The sequence below is a fragment of the Sturnira hondurensis genome, unplaced genomic scaffold, assembly GCF_014824575.4.
Source record: "Sturnira hondurensis isolate 20B ecotype Veracruz unplaced genomic scaffold, ASM1482457v3 Scaffold0001872, whole genome shotgun sequence".
Lineage (NCBI taxonomy): Eukaryota > Metazoa > Chordata > Mammalia > Chiroptera > Phyllostomidae > Sturnira > Sturnira hondurensis.
Window position 1 is genome coordinate 40,941,375 of NW_028074503.1, and position 23,414 is coordinate 40,964,788.

General features: G+C 62.3%; 2 protein-coding genes across 10 annotated transcripts in view; both read left to right on the forward strand.

Annotated features, from left to right (window-relative positions):
- Positions 1-618, forward strand: part of ATP9B (ATPase phospholipid transporting 9B) — a 118,555-nt gene extending 117,937 nt beyond the window's left edge. For 3 of the 5 annotated variants that reach the window (XM_037036034.1, XM_037036052.1, XM_037036063.1), the window contains one exon: positions 116-618. In XM_037036034.1, the coding sequence (XP_036891929.1) occupies positions 116-252 (137 nt within the window). In that variant the 3' untranslated portion in view covers positions 253-618. The remainder of the gene's footprint in view (positions 1-115) is intronic. The other 2 variants (XM_037036071.1, XM_037036043.1) reach the window with 1 other exon arrangement.
- A 12,484-nt stretch (positions 619-13,102) lies between these two features.
- The window catches only part of NFATC1 (nuclear factor of activated T cells 1), an 86,659-nt gene continuing 76,347 nt past the window's right edge, over positions 13,103-23,414 (forward strand). For 2 of the 5 annotated variants that reach the window (XM_037036084.1, XM_037036101.1), the window contains exon 1: positions 13,103-13,539. In XM_037036084.1, coding sequence (XP_036891979.1) covers positions 13,413-13,539 — 127 coding nt within the window. In that variant the 5' untranslated portion in view covers positions 13,103-13,412. Of the gene's footprint in view, positions 13,540-17,302; positions 17,666-23,414 lie in introns of those variants that run through there. The other 3 variants (XM_037036112.1, XM_037036122.1, XM_037036092.1) reach the window with 2 other exon arrangements.

Sequence of the window (23,414 nt, forward strand, 5' to 3'; positions counted from 1 at the left end):
AGCCTGAGGGCTGCCTCCAAGGTCGGGCAGCGCCTCCAGGGGGCACACGGTAGGTGGGCCCTGCAGCCTCCCTCCCTGCCTGCCTTTCACGCCCTCCTGTTTTTCTCCCCTGCAGATGTGGCCTTTATCACTACAGTGGCCTTTGTGTGGAAGGTGTCTGCCATCACCGTGGTCAGCTGCCTCCCGCTGTACGTCCTCAAGTACTTGAAGCGCAAGCTGTCCCCACCCAGCTACTCCAAGCTGACATCCTAGCTCCAGCCCTGGCGGCACCATGGGTCCCCAGGGGCCGCTGTGCAGTGGCCCTTGTGCAGTGGCCCCTGGGACGGGGTCAAGCAAACGGAGCCCAAGGAGTGTCCTGAGGAGCATCCCCAGTGCAGACACCGTTGTGGGTGCGCCTCCCGTGCAGGGCAGTGGTCCCGGTCCCTTCTACTTTCTAGAATTTCATTTTCACATTGGACCAGCTTCTGTTTCTATAAAGCATTCCCCTCACCCTGGTTTCTGAGATTTGAAACAAAAGCTTGTTTGATGTTCTGCAGCTTCCCGACACACAAGAGCTTCTTTCGCTGCTGTAACGGTCCTCCCGGCTCAGCCAATAAAGCCCAGGCTCTGAGGCCACTGCGCGTGTGTCCAGGGCTCTGGGTGGACAGAGCGGCCTTACTGTACCGTGTCCCACAGCAGCTGCGGTTGTATAGGGGGCATTACTGTTGGGGGACTGGTGTTCAAGGTCCTGTCTTCACACGTGTGACATCACTTCACTGCAAAGCTGCGTCCATGTCTGGACACCACATCCTGTGAACTCACGAGCCGCAGCACCAGGCACCCAGTCCCTGGCTTTCCTGGCTGCTCAGGTTGCAGACGCACATGCACTCGTGACCATTTGCAGGAAGGCCTGTCCCCAAGCTGCTGGCCCAGCTCCCTGCTCTTGACAGCCCGTTGTCGAGGGGCTAGGAGTCAGTGCCCACTCCCAGACCCCAGCCCCCACATCCCACACAGTGTTCCCAGGAGCCCAGGGTTCTCAGCTGGTCGGTCAGGCATCCAGACTCTTCCTAAGCAGGAGGCTGTAGGCCTCGCCCCAGGCCCCTGGGGTGTGTTTGAGCCCCCCAGTACCCCGGGAGGGCAGGGCTGGAGCTGGGATGGGGCGCTCCTGCTCTCTGCCACAGCACAGGCTCCCAGCTGCAGTCTGGACCCTCACACCAGGTGCCCAGCAGCCTGGACCCGGAGCCATTCCCCACGCTGCCCACATGGTGTCGCTGTGCACTGGCCTCAGCCCCTGGGCTGCCTGCTTCCTGTTTCTGCCTGTGGCGCCTGGGATGGGCATTTCAGTAGTTTGACTCCCTGTGTCCCTCAGGTCTGCTCACAAGGGGAGGGGCCGTGTTGCCACTGCTCACACTGAGTGTCCCTGGGTACCAAGCCCCCATCTTTCCTGGGATGGTGCAGGGCAGAGTCAGGTCAGCGAGGGTGTGGACGGACCAGGCAGAGAGTGCCGTAGACCCTGAGGTGGGCTGAGGACGGGGCCATGGCGCAGCTGAGGCGGCTCCCAGCCAAGCTGCCTGCTGTCTGCACCAGGAGTCACGGGAGGTCCACAGAGAGGAGGACTCCACGTGTGGCCCACCGTGCAGACGTGACAAGCAAGCCAACCCCAAGTCCGGGGGGCGGGGCTGGTGCACGTTTACCCAAGGTTGTGGGTGCTCCCCCCCCCCCCGCCCCGTGACTGAGAAGCTGGGGCGGGGACACAGCAAGGGAAGGCACCTGGGAGGGCACACCGCAGGGCGGGCAGCAGCTGCGCCAGGGGGCTGTGTGGGCTGGCCCGTGACCACCAGGGGGCTGAGGTCACTGGGTTTGACTGCAGTGCGTGTGGGAGTGACTGTGGTGGGGGGCAGAGGGGCAGGGGTGTGAGCTAGGGGACCCGGACAGCTGAGCAAGTGTCCCAGGGCCTGATCTCAGTGTCTGGAGTGGACTAGACGGCTGGATGGACAAAAAGAAACAGGCAGGCAGGTGGGTGGCTGGGGAAGGGGGTGGGCTGGCCTTGTCTCTTCTCGGTGGCGGTCACAGGACACCTCAGAAAACACTTGAGGGGCAGTGAGGACAGGTGAGAAGGGACAGGAAACACCTGGGCGCCACTGGCTGTAACTGCAGAGGATTCCAGCAGGTGGCACTGGAAGCCAAGAAATAACCAGCTGGCTGCCGAGGCTCCGGCCTGGCCCGTGGCACTGATGATGTGGAAACCACCAAGCACCAGCCCCCAAACCTGTGATCTCACTGGACCGGGTCACTCGCATCAAGGAACCCCCACCTTCTTTGGGTATGTGCAGTCTCAGGTCACTGTACCTGACTGGGGTCACAGGGGGCTCCGGGTCCCCAGGTCTTCCTGGGAGAAACCCCCCACGGGTGCTGCTGCCTCCTGCCTGTCTCCCGCCTGCAGCCCCTCCCGTGCGTCCGCGGCCCTTTTCCTGGTAGCACGAGGACACCGGTCCCTGACCCAGTCCCAGCCTTCTCCAAGATGGACTTGTGAGGAGTGGTTGTCCCCAGACACCACCCCACCGAGGTTCCGGGTGGACATGGCCCTAGGGGAGCCCCACGCTGCCCAGGGCAGTGGGTGACTATGGGTACTGTAGTGGTGTTTATAATCTCCTACCAGTCCAGGTGTCCCTGTTTCTCCTCACCGGCAGGTACAGGCATGTCACCAGCCGAGCACCAGGGTGCTTCCACTTCAGAGCTGCTGAGTGCCCAGGTCCAGGGGGCATCCCCTCGGCCACACAGCACTAGGGAAGCCCACCCTGAGGGACAGGCTCTGGGGCAGGTCAGAACCCTGGACGTCCGCATGCATCGGTGGTGTGAGCCCAGAGCTTCCTGGCGTGTCACAGGCAGCACTGTCCACACACAGACTGGCCAGTCACAGCGTCCACCCTGGGCCCTGGGCACCGGGTCCATGTGGTCTGAGTCCTTCTGTCCTGAGTCCTTCTCGGCCTGTGGCTGGGACGCAGTTTCTCTGTGGCTCCTGAGGAGAAGGGTCCTCACTTGGCCAACACTAGGGAGCCAGCAGGAGCCCCAGCTTGAGAACAGCCCTGGGGCCCCAGGGGCAGGGCCCTGTGGTCCCCACCATCCCCCAGACCAGAGCTGAGAGGCAGATGGCTGCCAGGCCCACGCCCAGAACTTACCCTCTCGAGGCCCCTCCCCACAAAGCACCATCGTGGGCTGGGACTCGGCCTCTCTCTAAGGGCCTGGAGAGGCTCCTGCTCCAGGCTGGGCAGTTCCTTGGCCACCAGCACCAAGTGAACAGCCTGTCCCGCAGCCCCGGGGCCCCACAGGCTGGCCCGCACTCCTGCAGCAGCCTGCCACCATCTGGGCGGGTTCTGCGGGCATTCACCAGGGCCACGGGGGGGCTTGCACTCACTGGCCAGCCTCGCCTGGTCCGGCCCCTGCCGTGCGCTCTTACTGGTGTTTCTCTGGTTCTCGCACTGTGCCCTGCAGGCACCTGGGCACCGCTGAGGTTTCCGAAGCAAACTGGCGGCAGCTGTGTCTGTGCATGCACCGCGGGAGCCCTCATGGAGCCCCCACCTGTGACAAATGGCAGCCAGACGAGAGCAGGTGGGCTGAGGGAGCACCAAGCTCCCATCCACCCCCTCTATTGGCCTAGTGAGGGTTTGTGCAGACACCCGGTCTCAGGGTCAAAGTGCGAGCAGGATGGGCTGGACAGAGCCCACAGCCATCCGGTGTGAGTCCATGCATGTAGGAGAACGAAAAACAGCCAGAGCTGGTGGAACACACCTGCGCATGCTCAGGGTGTACTGGGGCAGCCCAGAAAGTGCAGGGCCTTCGAGCTGTGGGTGAGTTGTGTGTCGTGAGGCCTGGGCACAAGAGAGGCCACTGGGTGGACATGGACGCAGTGTCAGGGGACAAGAGTTCTTTAGGGCCAGCAGGTTGCCCCGAGGTGGCCACACTCAGAACCTCTCCCCAGAGGCCACCCTGCTGCCTGGGCCACTCCCACCCACCAGGCCATTGTGGGCTCCGGGACGCCCCTCTGCAGGACACTTGTCCTCACCTCAGGGCCCACGTGGTGCACAGAGGAAGCCGGGTGTGGCAGGGACAGGGAGAAGGTCTGTGGCAGGCGACATCCAGCCCATGTGTCCATGGGGGGCTGCGGCTGTTCCAGTGAGGACATCCCACTGAGCAGCAGCCCCCGCTGCCCTGACCCCCAGGCCACCCCAGCCATCAGACCACCCAGGAGGCCTTGCCAAGGCCTGTCCTGGCCCCACAGCCTGAGCTGTTGTCCACATGGAGGACGCCACTGCCCGACCCTGAGAACCAGAGGTAGCAGCCCATGGGGTTGGTCAGTCACTCAGGAGCGGGGACGGGCCCCTGCCGTGGGCCCCAGTAACAGGACAGCGAGGCCCTGTGATTTCTCAGTTGCCATGGGACCTTCGAGCATCACAACTGGACCTCTCTCCGCCTGCGTGGGCGTGGCTGCAGGAACTGCCACCCAGCAGAGGGGCCTCCAGCCCCCAGGCCCTGCCTGTGTGCACCCGGGGCACCCAAGACCAGGCAGGTTGCTCAGTTCTCTTCCGGAGCCCGTGGTCTCCAGAGGGGACGCTCTGAGCACCTGCCCAGTGCTGGCTGTGATGCCACTGCCCAGCACAGCACAGAGGCTCTGGAGGAGCTGGACGGGGAGTCCCTGCCTGACCCAGCAGCCCCACCAGGCGTCCATCTCCCGGAGGACCGCAGGTGGGGCCGGAGGAGACCCTGGCAGCGCCGTGGCCCCTGCAGCATTATTCACGGGGGCCAGTGAGAGATGCTTCCCGAATAGGCACCACAGAGGAGTGGCTGAGAAAGCGCGGTGCGCACACCATGGGGGGTCGCCCAGCCTGAAGAGGAAGGGCGCTGGCACGTGGGCTGCCGCAGGGGTGCACCCACAGGGTGTCTGCTCTGGAAGAAGCTGGTCACAAAAGGACAGACACGGTGCAGGCGTGGTCGGGACCACAATGACAGGTGGCGGTTGCGGGGGCTGCAGCTGAAGCCAGAGCTCAGTGTGGGGAGCTGAAGAATTCAGTGGTGACCAACCAGCATGACTGTGCTCAGGCCACTGAGCTGTGCCCCTAATGGGGACAAAAATGGTGGGGTTTTGTTCCGTTTGTTTGCCAGTTGTTAAACATGCCCCTGAGGGTCGCTGGCTGGCTGACGAGCTGAGGTTGGGGTGGAGGAGAGCTGGTTGGGGGCCACCAGCATCCGCCTCCCAGCGCGAGGCCACCCACCCACCGCCCGCGGCTCCCGGGGCTGATCTGTCCAGGTTCCCGGTGGCCCCACGCTCACGGGTGTGGGTGGGAAACGGCATCGTCGCCGAGGGCTCACGGCCATTTACTTTTTTCGGCAACATGCCAGTTCCTCTCCTTCTCCACGTAGAAAAAAGGGCTCAGCGGCTCATAAACGGCGGCCGTCTGCCGGACATCAAACGCTCTGACACGGCCCCCTAGTGACTGGCTGTGATGAATCAGAAGCACATGCACCAAATTCCCCTTGAAATTCATTCGGGTTTCAAATGAGTGGAAAAAGTGCCCGCAGAGCTTGTCTGGTGTTTGGTGCTTTGTTAAACCAAACACACTTTGAAAATGGTTTGGGAGCCACGGAGCCTGGGCCACCCCGTCCATCCTCGGCTGCAACCTCCCGAAACTGCGTCTTGGGCACAAAAGAAAGTCACTCACTCAGGTCCTAAAAGGACGAGAAGCGTGGACTCCCTGTCTGAGTCCGGGCAGAACTGGCCCAATTAGACAGATTTAGATAAACTCACTGGTTTAAGGAAAAAGGTACGATGTTGCCATTAGAAAACTTACTGTGCAAGAAGGAAACCTGGTTAATTCACAGGTGCAAGCCCCAAATCTCACCAGAAACAAATTGACATTTTCCTGGGGGGGTGGGGCAGGTGTAGGAAGTGGCTCCTGAGCCTCCCCCGCCTTGCCCTGGACTTGAAGGCCCCCTCATCCTGCAAGCATGGGCCAGAGGAGGTGCCTGTGTGGGCCGCAGGCTAACCGGGAAGGGTCAGGGGCACGCAGGCCTCCGGGGCTCAGGACAGGAGAAGCATCTGCAAGCCTGTGCAGTAGCCAGACCGGCCAGACCAGTGGCACCTGCCCAGCCTCCCTGTGCTTCCAGGAGCGTTAAGGAAAAGTGAGGGGCCCCCGCCTGCCCTGGGGACACAGCCACGGGGCCTTGTTAGGCAGCTTCCGCATTTTCCTCCCCTCCCTCCTGAGAGCATCAGGCATTTCTTATCTCCTCCACAGCCCGTCCCTCCCGTCCTTACAGAGCAGGAAAGGACCCCCTGGCCAGGTCTCCACGCTCTGGCTCTCCCTGGGATCCCCACAGCTGTGGCAGGATCCCACCGAGGCGGTCTGACGCAGAGAGGCCATGGCCTGGCCGACTGGCAGGCTGGGACAGCACGTCCTTGGGAGGGAGAGCTGGGCACCTCCTGAGCCACCGGCACTCCAGGGACGGCAGGTGTCACGTCAAAGCCACTTGGCATTTGTGCCTGGTTCCCTGGGGCCCCCATAAGAAATGACCATGAAGTGGGGAGCTCAGAGCGACAGAAATATATTCTCTCGCAGTTTCTCAAGTCCAAGGTGAAGGCACCAGCAGGGCCGTGCTGCCTCTGGAGGCCGTGGGAGGACCGTGCCGGCCTCTTCCAGCTGCTGGCTGCTGGCGAGCATTGGAGGTGGGGGTGGAGGCCACGGGCAGAGACTCTGAGTCCAGTAAGGGTGCGGCCTGGGCTGCAGGAGAGAACTGGGGGCAGGACGGTGGCACACGCCGCCCAGGCAGAGCCAGCATCCAACACTGTCCCACCCAAAAGAGCCACAGTGTAGCTGGCATTGCCGAGAACGGCAGAGTGGCCCTGTCGGTGGGGCTCCTCGGCCGGGTGCGCTCAAGGACAGAGGGAGTCCTGACTGCTACCTGTCATCAGGTGACTGTGGCACCCGAGCTGGGCCCCCCGGGGAGGAGTGGCAGGGGGTCCAAACACCCCAGGAGGGGAGAGGCTTCACACAAGCTTGTTTCTTGAGCAAAGAAACAAGCGAACAACCATAAGCCCCAGATTGGGCAGGGGCACCCACACCAACCATTGCTACAGTGCATTGTTCAGAATGTCCACTTCCCAACAAAAAAATTAACATTGCATGCAAAAAAGCGAGAAAGCATGACACATCCCCCACTCAAAAAAAGCCCACAACCCAAACTGGCAGGGGGAGTGGGGCCAGATGTCGGCTTCCACGGAAAAGGCCTTAAAAACACCCCTGGGGACGTGTCGCCAGAACCAAAGAAACGCTCGATTAAGGAAGTAAAGGGGTGGTGATGATGACGTCCCATCAGATGGGTGCTGTCAATAAAGAGAAAGAAACTCCGAAAACGTGCCGAAATTCTGGGGCCAGTCGGGGCGACGGAAGCTCCAGGCCCCTTGGCAGGCAGATGGTGAGCTTGAAGGTAGACCCACAGCGACGCTGGAGCCCAAGAGCGGAGAGAAACCAGAAGAAAATCGAAGATGGCCTCAGAGAAACGAGAGGCACCGTCCAGGTCGCTGTGTGTGCGCGGCAGGGCCGCCCGAAGGGCCTGGGAGATGGGGGAAGAAAAAATCCCCCCAAAATGATGGCTGAAAATGTCAAGACTTTGTTGAGAAACAACGTACCCATCTAAGAAGCTCAATAAGTGCAAGTGCAGACACCCACCAACTGATACATCTTAGTTAAAGGCTGAGAATCAAAGACAAGGAGACTCTCGAAAGCAGCAAGAGCAGAACCACGTGTCATTTACAGGGACCCCGATAAGACCAACAGGGGCTCCCCGGCAGAAACGATGCAGGCGCGAGGGGGCCGGGGACCCAAGAACCCTATACTCAGCAAAGCTATTTTTCAAAAATGAAGGTGAAACAAAGATTTTCCCAGATGAACAAAAACTGCTATTTTGCTGCTCGCAGACCCACTTTACAAGAAATGCTAAAGGAAGCCCTGGCTCCTGTGGTTCAGCAGATTGAGCACCTGCAACCCAGAGGGTCGCCAGTTCAATTCCCAGTCACCTGGGTCGCAGGCCAGGTGCCCGATAGGGGGCACACGAGAGGCAACCACACACTGATGTTTCTCTCCCTCTCTTCCTCCCTTTCCCTCTCTCTAAAAATAAATAAATAAAATCTTTTTAAAAAAAGGAAATACTAGCCCTGGCTGGTGTAGCTCAGTGGATTGAGCGCGGGCCTGCGAACCACGCGATTGCGGTTCGATTCCCATTCGGGGCACATTCCTGGGTTGCAGGCCAGTTCTTGGCAGGGGCTAGTTCCCGGCAGGGGCCAGTTCCCAGCAGGGGATGCACGAGAAGCAACCATATATTGATGTTTCTCTTCCTCTCTCCTTCCCTTCCCCTCTAAAGATAAATAAATAAATATTTTTTTAAAAAAAGGAAATACTAAAGGAATTTCTTCAGATTGAAAGCAAGTGACCCCAGACAAAAACTGAATCCATGTGAAAAACAGAGTCCCAGTGAAAGTGGTTATATGATTTGATGATAGTACAAATGTATATGTTTCACCTCATCGCTGACTGAAAGAGCAATTGTATAGAATAATGTATCTATAATGTAACATGGGGATATGATTAACAGAAATAGAGTAGGTTGTGATGTATCTCCGATAACACAGAAGTGGGTGGAGCAAAGTTGTGTTGATTAAGGAAATGACAGCAGACGGCACAGAAATAATAATTACAGTGTTTGTGGGGTTTGTAACATCACTATTTGCAAAGTGACTTAACACCATACCGGGAAGGAGGCAGACGGCACAGGACCAATATTTGGCGTGAAGCTGGCACAGATCTGAAGCTGGTAGTGATGTTAATGTGTGTGATAAACCCTAGAACAGTCACTAAGGAAGTAACTTAGTAAAAAGAAATCATCGATTAAAATGCTACATTAGAAAAGACACACTTAACATAAGAGAAAGCAATAAAGAGGAACAAAAAGGACAGGAGAAAAATAGAAAACAAAAATGCAGAGTGGAAACTGCATACCGATGAAGACGTTAAGTGGACTGGATGAAACAAGACCGTCAGGGCCAGAGACTGTCAAACTGGACCAAAACCAGAACCCAACTTGTAAGTGTTACGAGAGCCACACTTCAGATTCAAAGGTGGAAAAACACTGTCATGCAAAGAGCAACCACAGAAAATGGACTGGTGCGGCCGCACTCATGTCCGACAAAACATCAACACAAAGGCCTTACTGAAAAGAAGGGGGTTACTTCAGAATGAGAAAAGGCCAGTCCATCAGGAAAACACAGCAAGTGGAAACACATGGGCACCTAATAACAGAGCTCCAAAATACACAAAGCAAAGGCGGAAGGGACGAAGGGGAAAATCGGGTAGTAGCACAGTGATTCCCCGCCGGAGCCTTCAACATACCACTTCGAATGGCGGATGCAACGACCAGACTGAATACCCGTGGGCACCAGAGACTGGACCGGCCCTCAAACCAGCTGGGCGCCCAGACGGCGGTGGAGCTCCCAGCCCAGCGGCAGAGCGAGTTCTACCCTAGCGCAGGCGGAGCGTTCCGAGACAGTTGGGGGCGGGGGGGGGGGTGCGGCAAAGGTGGGCTTACAGCTGCTTGTGGGGAAAATAGCACAGTAACTACTGGTAATAGAAGAGCAACTTTTGTGTGTCCTGTACTCACATGGGTAAGCCCACTTTTGTACTGGGCGAAACAAACTCAGGCTGTCCAAGGTCACCACACCGGGAGGCGCTGGCTCGCGGCCCGGAGGTGCACACAGACTCATCAGAAATGCCATAAGAACTCTGGGAACGGGGGATGTGGCGGATCAGAACAAGGCTCTGGTGACTGACTAAATCAGCGACTTTCACAGGGGGTGCCGAGTGAATTTTAAAACGCGCAGTGCCTGTTTAGTCAGGGGCACTGACCTCTTTTCTCCTTAGATGGTGGAATAAAATAAATGACCACAGACAACACAACAATAGTCGTCCTGTGTGAATGAATCAAAATTACACTATTTTCTGTCACACTGGCAAAGATATAGTGTGTTTTCGGCGTGCTGCAGAATGGAGTAGGTAGACTGTGTGTGCCACGAGATGACTGAGGCTGGAAACCACGGGACTAAGTGGGGTGTGGGGCAATAATGGCACATCTCAGTGGGGGGAGGGGACAGGCCCTGGGAGGTCCCCACTGAGGTCCCCGCGTGGCTGCTGCAGGCGTGGAGGCTGAAGGACATCACCAGCTGCCACGCCCAGTGGTGCGGCCTTTCTCCGGATGCCCCAGGCACGTGCTCTGGGAGCGAAGCTGGTGCAGCGAGGTCAGGACGAGGTCAGGCCGCCGGAAGGCCATCGGAGGCGGCCTTGGCAGTCGCCCACAGAGGGGGCGTCGATGCAGGAGTCAACCGCGGTGTAGGATCTCTGAACCCCAAACTCACGGATCTTTAAGAACACCCCCAAACCTAAAAGGGACGCCTGAATGTGCGGGCGCAGTCGTACAATCCCGGGGAGCCCTTTCCTCCTCCGCTGCAGGCTCGGCTGTGAGATTTACTTGGTTTGGCTTTTTACGAAATCTCAGCAGTTTATATCAGAGTAAAGGACCTCTGCGTCGTCCTCAGTTCCTCACTCGCTGCTCAGCGCCACACTCTGGCCCAGCGCCCAGGGCTCCCAGCCCATCCACAGCGCCTCTGTCCGGCCGGTGGGCCCCCGCCCCGCGGCGGAAGGACCCCGCAGCTCGGCGCGCTTCCAAACGGAGTCGTGTCCGAGTGGTCCGCGCCGCGGCTCGGAGTGTGGCCCCAGCACGAGCAAGCGCGCACAGTGGGCCCGCAGACGTGCGCGTGGTGCTCCCGAGCAGCAAGTGGCAGCTGCCCGTGCCCCGCTGAGTGGCGGCAGGGAAGGGTGGGCCCTGGCCAGGCCCCTGCGCAGCACCGGGGAGAGGGCGGGCAGTGCCCAGCCAGGTGCGCCGCGCGGTCCCCTGGGGCTCGCGGGGCAGGAGGCCGGCGCGCTCCCAGGTCCTCCTGACCCGGCCGGCCGCCCACATCACTGAGGCCCGGTCTCCATAGCAGCTGTGCTGAAACACAAACCCAGCCAACGTGACCGCCCGGGTCTCCAGAAAATGCTGCGCCCGGCGGAACATCCCGCGTGCGCTCCAGGAGAAAGGACTTGGCACCCAAGGGGACTTTGGAAGTGGTAAGCTTCTGGGGTGTCTTCGCCCCAATAATCCACAAAAACAACAACAATCTAAAAATAACCTTGTTTTCTGCCCCAAGCTCCTTTTTAACTTCGTTAGTCATCACCCATTCTTAAAATAAAATCCGTGTCACGTCTCTCCTGGTAGCGACTATAAACACACCTCCCGGGGAAGCGGGAGGCCCGGGCGGCGGGAGGGGCGCGCCGGGGCCGCGGCCGCAAGACGGAGCCCGGGGGCTGCGGCGGCCGCAGAACCCGCCGGGGCCGGGGGCGCGCAGGCCGCGGGCTGCGCCGCCGCCGCCGCCGGAACTCCCTGCGCCCTGGCGCGCGGCCACCGTGGTCCCGGCAACGGCATTAAACAGAGGGAAACAGACGGGGATTCCGTCACCGGGCGGAGGAATAAGGAGGGCATTGAGCGCAGACAGGAAAGCGCCTTTCTGGACGGAGCAGCACTATTTGCCGAGGGGGAGGGGGCGCCGCGGCGGCCAGCGCTCCGGCGGCGGCCCCGCCCCGAGCGGGGCGCCCCTCCCGCCCCTGCGGGCCCCGCGGGCTCGGGTCCCGGGCCGCCCGCGCGGGTGGGGGCGCGGGAGGGGCGCACGGGTCGGACTCGACTTGCACACGACCCGAGGGACCCGTCGCCGCCGCGCCCCCGACACTCGGCGTCCTCCCGGCGCGTCCCGGTGGGGGGCGGGGCGGGAAACGGAAGCTCGCGGCTGCGCCCGGGCACCCGCGTCTGGGGACACCGGCCTGGGCTCGGAGCAATCCTGCGAGAGGGGCGGGGGCGGGGCGAGGCGGCGCGGCGCGGCCCTGGCGCCCCCTGGCGGCCGAGCGTCCTCGCGGGGTCCCCTGCCCCCCAACCCGCGGGTCCCACGCGGGCGTCTCTCTCCCTGCGCCGGGACACCGGCTCAGCCCGAGAGCAGAGGTACAAAAGTGGGACACCCCCCGGACACCCCAGGGACGAGGCGGCTCCGCGGGAGACCCGGGGCGGGAGAGACGTCAGCTCTGCCCGCGGACGCCTCTGAGCGGCCTCCTGTCATCTGCGGCTGCGCCCCCCTTCTCCGGGTCCCGGGCCTGGGCAACTGGGGAACCCACCGGCGCCCCGCAGGCCTCCTGGGCCCGGGCAGCAGACGCGTCCTTTCCTGGCGGTTTATTTTAAGACACGAAGGGTGTCGCGCCGCAGATTTATGGGTTTTGTACACCAGACCGTTTCACCGCCCTAACACTCCAAGCCCTTCTACCCGCGGCCAACGGGAAAACAGGGTCCCGTTTGGCAGCCGAGTTGCGCCGAGGCCGAGAGTTTGAAAGAGGAAAGTGTTACGCGAACTGCGCGTCGGCGCGGGACTCCCGGGGCGGCCCCGCCTGCGGGTCCCACGTGGAGCCGGGAGCCGGGGGCCGGTAGCCGGGGAGGGGCCGCGCAGCTCCCCGGCACCCCCACCCCCCAAGTCCCGCGCCCGGGATGAGGGCTCGGGCGTACGCAGTGAGACGGCAGAGAGTCGAGGTACCGCCGCGCAATCTGTTAGTGATTTGGCGGGGTGGGAATTTCCTTTCTCGGGCCTGCCAGGGGGAGAACTTTTCCAAATTTCCACCGCGGGGAAGCCTGCGATTTCACATAATGACTTCAGCATGCTGCGCTCCGGAGCCCCTCGGTCCTGCGCCCCCACCGCCCGCGTTGGGCGGAGAGCGACTCTCGGGTCCCCGCCGGTCCCGGTCCGGGTGGGTCCGCGCGCCCGGCGCCCCCACGCGCACCCCGGCCTGCTGCCCTTGCGCCCTGGCCCGAGAGGGGCGGCCTCGCGGGGAGGGGCCGGCGCTCGGCACCGGTCCCCGCGCCACGCCGGACAGGCGGGGGCGTGATGTCACGGCAGGGAGGGGGCTCGGGAGCGGCTGGGCGGCGGGAGGCGGGGGAGGTGTTTTCCAGCTTTAAAAAGGCAGCAGGCAGAGCGCGGCCCTGCGTCAGAGCGAGACTTTGAGTCGCCCGAGTCTCCGCGAGGGACCCGCTGCCGGCGCGGGCGCACGCCTCCGACCCCGCCGCCGCCCCCCGCCCCCCCCCACTCGGGTCCGGCCGCAGCCGTCCCGCCACGCGCGCGCACACGCCCCTCGATGACATTTCTCCGGGGAGCGAGACGCTGAACCCGGGCAGTGCGCGTCCGTTGGGGAGTCTGCTGCCCCGGAGCCCGACCCCGGCCGTGCCCGCTCCTCCTCCTGCTCCGCGCCGCCGCGGCCGCGTGGATGCCAAGTACCAGTTTCCCATCCCCTTCCAAGTTTCCACTCGGCGCTCCGGCTGCAGTCTGCGGGAGAGAAGAAACTTTGGGGCCCGCGCCGCCCGCCGGCGGCACCATGAAGTCGGCGGAGGAAGGTAAGCGGGAGGCCACCGCCCCCCTCGCGGCCCCCCAGCCCTGGCCCCCGCGCCCCCAGCCCCGACCCCACCGCCACGGCCACCGCCGCCGCCTCCCAGGAGGCTGTGCCGTCCGCACGCCCCGGGGGGCCGACCCCAGGACGGCCCAGCTGGCCCCCGGCGTATGCGCGCGGGGAGGGGCGCGTGTCCCCAGCGCGCTGCACAGATTGGAAAGCGGTGTCCCCCTGGTGTTTCCCCGGAGAAGCCCTGATTTCGAGCGCGACTTCTTGCCAATAGGTGTCTCCTCTTCTCTAGCGCTGAGTGCGCGCGCTCGGCCTTCGGGGGTGCAGCCCCGCGGTGAATCCCGGTGGTAAAAACTCAGCCCAAACGCGGACCGTTCGGGGACTGGGCGAGGTTGGGGCCGTCAGAACCACAGAGGATACTTTGGGAGGAAGTGATGTTTGGGAGAGGACAAGGGATGGCCTGGTTTCTAGCGCCGTGGGGCCAGGACACCCTGTGGCTTCGAAGACCAGTCATCGAGGGGTGTGGGTGGGGGCCGCGCTGCTCCAGGGGCACTTTCTCCAAGCCCCGGCCCCCAAATCCGCCTCCTCGTCGCTGATCTCGCGCAGGGCCGGTCAGCGCTATGAGAAGCGCTGACCGAACGCGACCCCTGATTGTAGCCGTTTTTAATCCTGTGGACCCAAGAGTCCCGACCGTAGGAAATGTTTCAGGACAGTTTGAAAAGTGACCGCCGAGTTTCCGGCTGCTTGCTTATAGTCACAGGATGGCGTGGTGTGGGCTCTGAAGCCTGGTGATGGCGAGTCCCCTGCTGACAGCTCACTGCCCTCCTTAGGGCAGTCCCCATTGTCCCTTGTAAGACCCAGCGTGACCAAAGCAGCAGGGACCCCCCCCCGGGAGGCCCCCTCAGGTGTCCGGAAACCCAGGGAGAAGGATGGCCACCAGCCCCTGGAGGCCTGGAGGCGGCAAGCGACACCTTTCCCAAGGCCCTATCCCACTGAAGCAGTTTATTCATATTGTTTTAAGAAAGCTGGCAAACCTGCCCACGTGTGATGAGCACTCGCGTTTTGTAAGGGCGGACATCCTTCTGCAAGCACTAGAAACTACCGGCCGCGTTTCCTGCCCGGTCCAGCCAGTGCCAGGCCTCGGAGCAGAGGCTGGGGCGCCTGCTCAGCAGGGGCCGGGCCTGCGGCCTCCTGCCGTTTTGCGCAGAACCCGTGTCAAGGAAGACGTAGCTGGCGCTTGTGGCCGGTCCATTTCCATTTAGAAAAGGTTAAGATGTGAACGTCAGGAAATGTTTACAGAACCAGCTCTTGCTATTAAAAAAGTTTTTAAAAATTGTTGAGGTTTTGACTGTCATCCCTTGGACACTTATGTCACCACCACCACCACGCACCCCCCCCCCCCCCCCCCCCCCCCCCCCCCCCCGCCGATTTCTTATCACTGTTTCTTGTTTAAGCCACAGGCCTTTCAAAGTTCAGATTTTTTCTCACTTGGGCTGTCAGGGGTCCAACCTGCAGCGAAGGCTCTTGCCCTGAGGAGGGGAAAAGCGGTCGGGGGGCGGTGCTCCGCTTTCCTGTTTCCTCTCTGAGAGGCTGGGGAAGGCCTGGGAGAGCGCCCGTGCCCTTTGACTAAACAAACATCGGTGTTGTTTTATGAGGAGGAGAGAACGAGGCAAACCAGAACGTGTGACCTAACCCTCCACACAGACAGGTTCTCCGTCTGAGGCAGGGTCCCCCCTGTAGGCCAGGGCCCCTGCTGCTGCTGAGGGCTGGGGACAGTCTGCCCTCCTGTCCTGGAGACAGGCCCGCCACAGCCGGAGCTGCCACCTCCGAACCTGAGCCTGCCTGTCCCCTCTCCCTGGCCCCAGGGTTTCACAAGCATCTGGGTCGAAGCCCGAGAGGTGCTGGTGTTTCTGATGCCCCGACCCCGGTCCTCCGCAGGCAGAACTCAGAGAAATGCAAGCCTGTAGATAGCCGCCCACCCACTCATTCAGAGGTGGCTCCACGCAGAATGCCCCCAGGCTCCCAGAACAGAACAAAGCCGCCCTGTTCTCCCGCCACTTAACTTCTCGGCCTGGTTTCCTAAGCCAGATGAGCGGGCCACTGGCACCCGCTGCGTCACCCCCAGGGCTGGGGCACTGCACCTGGGAACACCCGAAGCCCCGAGGAAGCGCCGAACTAAACATCCCATCCACCCCGGAGTGTGCTGAATGGGCAAACAGCTCCCCCCTTTCACAAGAGGGAAGTCTTGGGGTGCTGGTAAGAGGAGGATTTTAAAAAGCTGCCACCTGCTCTGGTCGCCTGGGTTGGGGATCTGAAAGTAGGTGGAGACCAGCTCTGCCTCGAGAAGAGCAGCCTGGTCCCTGAAGCCTGAGGGGCCCAGGGACCTGGTGGGACACAGGGGCACCCGGGTGAGCTCACCCTCTGCAGGACAGTGGAGCGGAACATTTTAGTCTTAACAGACGATCGGGACTGTTAGTCGTGTGTCAGCTTTTTGCGGAGGTGAAAAGGTAGCTGAAGTTGAAAAAAAAAACACCAAAAAGAGAAAAAATGAGATGTTCCCTTCTCAACGGGACACAGAACTTCCATTTGCCTGAAGGTCAGCAGAAAAAGCAAACTAAAACAAAACAACCCTCCAACATACATCGCAAAGTGAGAACTATTATTAGAAACCAAATCAGGCCAAAGAGAACTATAGTTTAGTTTATCGCTGGAGAAAGCCAGCCCTTTGCAAAGGATCACTGGAGACACACGTTGGGGGTGCGGGAGAGGGTCACGTGACTAGCGGGGGGTCTCATCTTCTGGAAAGAGCAGTGAGGAGGCGGGCCTGGGGGGGGGAGGCGGGGGCGGAGAGGTGGGCGGTCAGCAACAGAATTACGGGCGGGACCCTTCTCTCCCCGACTCCCCCAGCGCGTGCCCCCTGCTCGGTGGCCTTGGCCGCCACCTCCCGCTGGTCCAGATGCTGGCTGTCCGTGGGGCCAGGACACTGTGGGCAGTGAGCACAAGCAGCTGGAGGGAGACCGAGGGCGACCGAGGTCGACCACCGGCCGCCCGGGCCTGGCCCGCTGTTCCAGGTTCCGGCGGCGCGCGCTGCTCTGCGCCGACCCGGTGTTCAAGCCCCGGGCCTCCCCGCTGCTTTGGAGAGGGGGCTGTTCTGGGCGCACAGGAATGGGCAGTGCTCTTAGGAGGTTGGGGGTCTGCAGGGAGGTGTGACCGAGGAGAAGAGGTGCCCCAGGCGCTCGGGCCTGGGAGTCAGACGCCACCGCCCGGGACAAGGAGGCGGCGGGGCCAGCGCACGCGGGGGCTGGGGCGCGAGGGCGCCGCCGCAGGAGAGCTCCCCTGCCCCGCACAGCATTTCGGTGGCGTCCTGAGCCTCGGGGCCGGCGGTGGGTGGCGCTGGGGGTCCAGCCTCGTGGGACGCGCCACCTCCTTCCTCCCAGGATAGGAGGGCGGGTGGTGTTCGCGCTCCGACCGTCGCAAAGCCGCAGACGGTCAGCGAGCCTGGGGACAGCGTCCCGTCACTTTGGGCACGTTCGCTGCCCTCCGCGCCCCCTGATGTCCCGGAGGAGTCGTGGGAGTCCCGGGAGGAACCGTGTACCCCGCACACTCTGGGGGTCTCGCCCGCGGGTGCGGCGCTGGGGCGGGGGCGCGAGTGACAGGCGCGCGCTCCGGCTCCGGAGTTTATTTAAAACTCGGGACGCAGCCGCGGAGTCTTGTTTGTGTGAACCCGGAAACGCGGGGGAGGGGCCGGAGCGCGGGCGGGGGAGGGGCGGCCGGAGTCACGTTACCGGGACGGGCCCCGCGCAGGGCGCAGCGAGCCGGGCGGCGACCACAGGTGCCCGCGGCCGGGACCCTGCGGAGCCCGGCCGCCCCCCGCACTCGGGCCGCGGACCTGACCCCGGACCCCAGTCCTGACCCTGGACCTCCGACCCTGGCAGTGACCCCTGATCCCGGACCCCGATCGCGGACCGGCTTCGATCCTGGACCCCGATCCCAGACCCTGGACCCTGACCCCGGACTCCGGACCGGCCCCTCCGTCATGACGGGGCCGGAGGACCAGGAGTTCGACTTTGATTTCCTTTTCGAATTTAACCAGAGCAACGAGGGCGTCCCTGGCGTGGCCCCAGGTGGGTCCCCGTGCGCGCGGGGGTCAGAGGTGCAGAGAGAGGTCCCGGGTGCAGGGCGGGGGCGCACTGTCCCAGGGTGAAGACCAGGGTGCAGGGGCCAGAAACACAGTGTCCAGGGGCACAGGTCCCTCTGCTACAGGAGTCCTGGGTGGAGGAACCAGGGGTGGCACGGGGGAGGGTGGGAGGAGCCGGCCTGGGCCCCAAGCAGTCCTCCTCTTCTCTCTGCCCACGAACAGCCCTAGGGGTGCCCCCGGCCCCACCCCACCCAGGTCAGGTCAAGGCAGCACCCACAGCATCCCCACCTCCCATGCCCGGCACCCTGGCACAGCAGGAGAAAGCAGGTCAAGTTCAATGGCCAGTGGGTGGGGAAGCCCCTGTGAGGCACTTGGTGCCACCACTTGGGTTCTGGCATCGGAGCATTAGGGCCCAGCCAGGGGTCACACTTGTGCAGGTCCAGGGGCCTTCCTGTGTGGGGCCTCTGGCTCCAGGCGGCCGCTGCCCCACTCCAGCCAGGGGGCAGGAGCGTCCAAGGCCCGACTTGAACAGAGCCTGGGGACAGGTGGTGAGTGGCCACTGCCAGAGGCCAGGGGAGCTGGGGCATCCCCCCATCCGTCTGGATCTGGCCCTGTGGCTCAGGCTCCCAGCTCCCCCACTTCCCTGCCCCCCCCCAGAACAAAGTTAAAGTGGAAGTAGCTCAGCCTAGGGGGTGGGGGCAGGGCCTTTCCTTTCTTTCATCTTCTCTGTCAAAGTAAAGGGGCCCTGCCCCCTCCTCACCCCGGAGCAGAGGCTCATGAGTAAGAATAGAGCTGCTGAGAAGTCCCTGCCAGTCTCCCTGGGGCGGAGGTGGGGGGTGGGAGGAGGTGCCAGGACCCCTGCTGTCCCCTTGCCTTCTGTGGGTCTTCAGGGTGCCGCTCCCTGCTCCTCGTCCCCTGCTCCCCGTCCGTGCCCACGTGGCAGCTAGGCACTGGGGCCGCACACCGCGCACTTGGCACCAACAGCCGCCGTTTCTGCAACAACTGTATAATATTTTCCATGCCGTTCACTGCTTCGCTCCTAAAGGCTTTAATGCCCTGGTCACTGAGAAAGGAAGGGAAGTAACTGTTCCAAGGGGGCCCAGGCTGCCTGGCCTTCTCGTCCGCTCTCCCTGGCCACCTTCTCTCCTCGTCCTCGGCTGTGGGTTTCCAGGCCTCAGCCACCCTGGGGGCCTGGGCCGATGAGGGTGGGAGGGGGCGAGGCCTCGCCTTTCCTGTGGAGTTTGGCGCCTGCCTGCGGCCTGTGGGCCGCTTTGTGGGCGCATCCTGGGTTCGCTCCGTGTCCATCCCGTGTCCGGGGTCCCTCACGTCAGGAGCTCGTGCACACTGCCGGCTGCTCAGCCGCCCTGTGGACAAGCAGATGTCACAGTTGGCGTCGCACCGTGTACCGCTTCTCGGAGCGTGTCCCTGCACCCCACAGCGTGTGTCTGCGGCTCCCTGGTCTCCCTGTCTCTCCGTGGCAGCTCACTTCTCTGCAGTGGCGGCTGACTGTGCAGCGTCTGCATGCGCATTCACCAGCCGCTGAAGGATGCCTTGGTTTCTTCCAAGTTTTGGATGTTACAAGTAAAGTCCTTTCTTCTTGTCCTTACTAATTTTTACGGTCTGTGGGTTAATTATTAAATTACCACCTTGGTGTGTCACGTTATTGCATTAAACGTCCAGTGCCCAGAGACAGGCCTCCTGCAGCCCCGGGGCTGAGCCTGGATGTGACTGAGGAGCGGGGCCGACACCGAGACCCCTGGGGGCTCCTGTGGGCGCAGCGCCGGGCAGTTGTCCGCAGGCTAGGGCAGCCCTACTGTGGGCGCTGGTGGTTCCTCTCAGTCTCGCCTCCTTCTGGCTTGAGAACATGTCACTCAGGGTGTCCTGGTCCCTGGGGGACAGGACTAGGTCGGCCCCCTCGCCTACCCTGTCACATAGGAGGCTCTCCTGCTGCTTCCATCTTTGCTGTGGGCGGGGCTGGGCCTGGGGGTTCCTGAGGGCTTAGCAGGTGCAGACACACAGTGGGCACTTGTGGGGAGAAGGAAGAGGAAATTTTAAACGCACTGGGCTCTGGGCGGGCAGGCGAGTTCCCTGCTCGGGTCTTCCCGTCCGGGGCCTCGGGCAGGAGCAGGCTGGGCTTCTCTCCGGGCTCAGGAAATAGCTGTGGCTGTCAGCTGGGAGCGGGCGTGGCCCAGCTTCCCGCCAGGGCTCCTGTTTGCTCCTTTATTTTGGCCCAGCCCACTGCTGCCAGCTCTGTTGCCCTGGCAACTCCAGAGGAACTCGGCCAGGCCTCTGGGTCTGGCTGGAGTCTCCCTGGCGGTCCAGCCGCCTCCGGCCCAGTGCGGCCCTGTCTGCACCCCTCCCTGCACGTGGCTGCCTTTCTTCGCTCGGTGCACGCAGAAGGGGTGTCGCTGGAGGAGGCGTCGTCCTCCACTGGGGCCTCAGCGGTGGCGAGGAGGAAGTGAGAAGCTCGGGAGCCCCTCACACAGGCAGGCCAGCCCTGCAGCAGATGCCGGGCGGGGGTGCTGCCCTGGGATCACTGCCCACCCCCTGGGAGGCCTGGGGAGCACTCGACAGGGGACGTGGGTCCCGGACCTTTGACGTGTCGGCCAGAACCTGTGCCTGCAAAGGAGCGTCCCTGCCGCCCCCCTCAGACAGGGTCCCAACAGGGCCAGCTGCTGTGTGCAGGGTATTTTAGTTCTGGGTCACGTTTGTCAAAGGAAGGCCTGAGTGAGGGGTGGACACTTGATGGTGCCAGCTTCTTAAAAACAGGGACCGAGAGGCGAGGACCTGGAAGGGCCGCCTGGGCCAGCTCCCGGGACAATCTCCCGCATGTTTCCTGCTGTGCCGGCCTTCTCGGAGCCTCCTCGAAGGGAGCCTGCGGGGCCGGCGGGACCCTCGGGGGGCCTCAGAGTCCTCTCGCCCTCAGGCGGCCCTCCCTGCAGCAGCTGGGGTGGGGGGAGGCTTCAACACAGGCCTGCGGCCCGAGCTTGTTCGGGTTTTACTTCGTTTTGCTTCTGCTGCCCACAGAGGTAGAGCACCGGCCCCGTGGCCCAGAGGACAGGGGTCTGGCCAGGCGTCCGGGAGGATGGGGCCTGGCGGCCACTCAGCCCAGTTCTATTTCTAGCCTCCTGTCCTGCCTCTCTACCCCAGCAACACTGACAGGGACAGCCCTTCAAATGGAAAGCCGAAGCCGGTTGGCGCGTCTCTTGGAGTGTGTGGGAGGGTGAGGGCCCTGGTCGGTGGTCCTGTCGGAGACGCCCGCCTGGCAGGCACAGGGCCCCTGCGGGTGAGGACCCTGAGCTGACGGGCCAACCCCAGTCACCGCCGCCGCGTCCCCAACACAGGACTGGGGTCCCAGGCATCCGAATAGCACCAAGCGCCATTGACTTGAACAGGAAGCACATGGGTGCATTTTGGGGTGCTGGTTCTGAGAGAATGTAGTTGTAGGGCTCTGAAATGAATCACTTCTTGTGAGGAGACAGAATGACTGTGACAACTCAGACTTGTTGACTCTGCTGGGCATGGAGTTTGCAACCAGCCCGGGAGCCACACTGGTCACCGCTGGCCGCTAGGCCTCCCTGCTGTCCTCACGGTGCCCGCATTTGTGCCCAGAGGCTCCTTGCTCGGTGAAGGGGGTTGGTCACCGGGAGACGGGTGGTGGGGGTGGCAGACACGAGCACCAGCCACAGCTACGTCGCTCTCGCTGCAGCGAACCGTCCTGAACCAGCTCTCCACGGTCTCTGCTCCCGCTGCCTCGGTGCCCACCTGCCCGGTAATTTAATGAACCCTCCCTGGCAGGTGGCCAGGCGCAGAAAAGGACTCTGGTGGGTGTCGTCTTCAGTGGCTCGCGGCGGGACAGGACCCAGCCTGAACGTCCTGGGACTGTCGAGAAAGTCACTGACAACGTCGTTATTCCGTGTCAGTGGGATTCCTCTGAGTCGTTAAATAATTCAGATTCGAACACGGCATCAGTTGGCAATAAAACCAAGAGCGGGGAGGGGGGGGGCGTGGCCCCGGCAGGTGGGGCTGCTGCACCGTCCGTGTGCTTTGGTCTGGGCAGCTCTGGGGGTCCTTCTCAATGCGGTTTGGGCTGTCAGGGGGCTTCGCTTTGAAATTTGCCTGATGGGGGAGAATAGCGCTCAGGCGAGTCTTGCTTTTAAGGAAGGCTTTTCTTCCTCATCCACAGAGGTCTGATTGATAGAGGCCCCTTCCCAGAACGTTCTGGTTGTCTGTGGACGCCAGGCTCCCACAGAAACGTGTCACACCTCTCCCCCCACCGCCCCTCCCCCACCTGCCCATTCATCCAGAGGCTTGCAAGGGACGCAGTCCTGTGTGGAGGCCCCCCCCCGGGTTCCCTCTGCGAGTGGCTGGCGCTGGGGTGTCGAACTCACTTTCTTTTTTTTAAATTTTTTAAAAATATTTAATTTATTTTTTTAGAGAGAGGGGAAGGGAAGGAAAAAGAGTGGGGGAGAAACATCAATGTGTGGTTGCCTCCCATGCGTCCCCCACTGGGGGCCTGGCCCGCAACCCAGGCATGTGCCCCGACTGGGAATCGAACCGGTGACCCTTTACTTCACAGGCCCATGCTCAATCCACTGCGCTACACCGGCCAGGACTAAACTCATTTTCACTGGGGGCCTCGTCAGCCTCTTGGGTGCCTTCAAAGGGTCAAATATCATTTCTTCTTCTTAACAGTTAAGGAGTGGTTACACTTACACTGTCCTAAAATTATTGCATCCCTTTGAAGGCACCTGCGTGGCCCCTGGTAGACGTGAGTCCGACCCCCTGGGGGGGAATGTTTTTTCAGTTCTGGGCATTGCCTTTCGGCCGACCGTGGCCAAACTGTGGCCTTGGCTGCATCTCTCAGGGTAAGTCACAGACCCACTTGACGTTCTTCGAGTAGGACGGGCAGTGCAGGAGTCTGTCCTCTTCCACGGCCCCACCCACCTGGGGGCGCGGGGCAGGGGCTGGCGGCAGGGCCCCCACCAGGGGCTCCCGGGGCCCCCCACGGGCAGGACCCGGCCGTGCTGGGGGCCGGCTTTGTGCCTGCACCCACACTTCCTGTTTCCATTGCCCCCACGCTGCATCCTGAGATGGGATTTCTCTCTGACGTGAAGATTCATTTTCTGTAAACTGTGAGGTCGTCTGTGGCTTCGCAGGTACCTGGGCTGCAAACAAACGGGCCCGCGTGGGTGGGACTGCGGGCGAGGCCTGTTCTCACGGTGGCCCCGCCTGGAGGGGCCACTTCCCTCCGGGGGTGGGGGGCACTTGTCAAAGTCATTGGGATGGTGTCTCCTGTCCCAGACAGAGAAATGCCAGGTGAGGGTGGCCCCAGACTTGGACCCACACTTCCTGCCAGGACAAGTCCTGGGAGAAGCTGCATGTTGAGGCCTGACCACTGGGGTCCCGCCTGCCGATGGGCCCCCGATAGCGACCCTGGTCACCACCAACCCCAGGGGGCTGCACTGCCGGTCGGACTGACTGGTGATCTGCTCACACCTGCCGGCCGTGGGCACACAGGTGCCCTTGATCAGCTGGCAGAGCAGGTGGGAAAGGTGGGGGCGTGTGAGGCGGGCCCTGGAGAGCACGTCCTGTCTCACTCATGAGAGCAGGCACACTGACTTACACGTGGCTGTCAGGGGTCATTGTCTCTCAAGGCCGCCTTCAGCCTCCCTGTGGAAGGAACAGAATCCCCCCAGGCTGAGGGAGCAGGGTTTCCATCCAGTGTTCTGCCC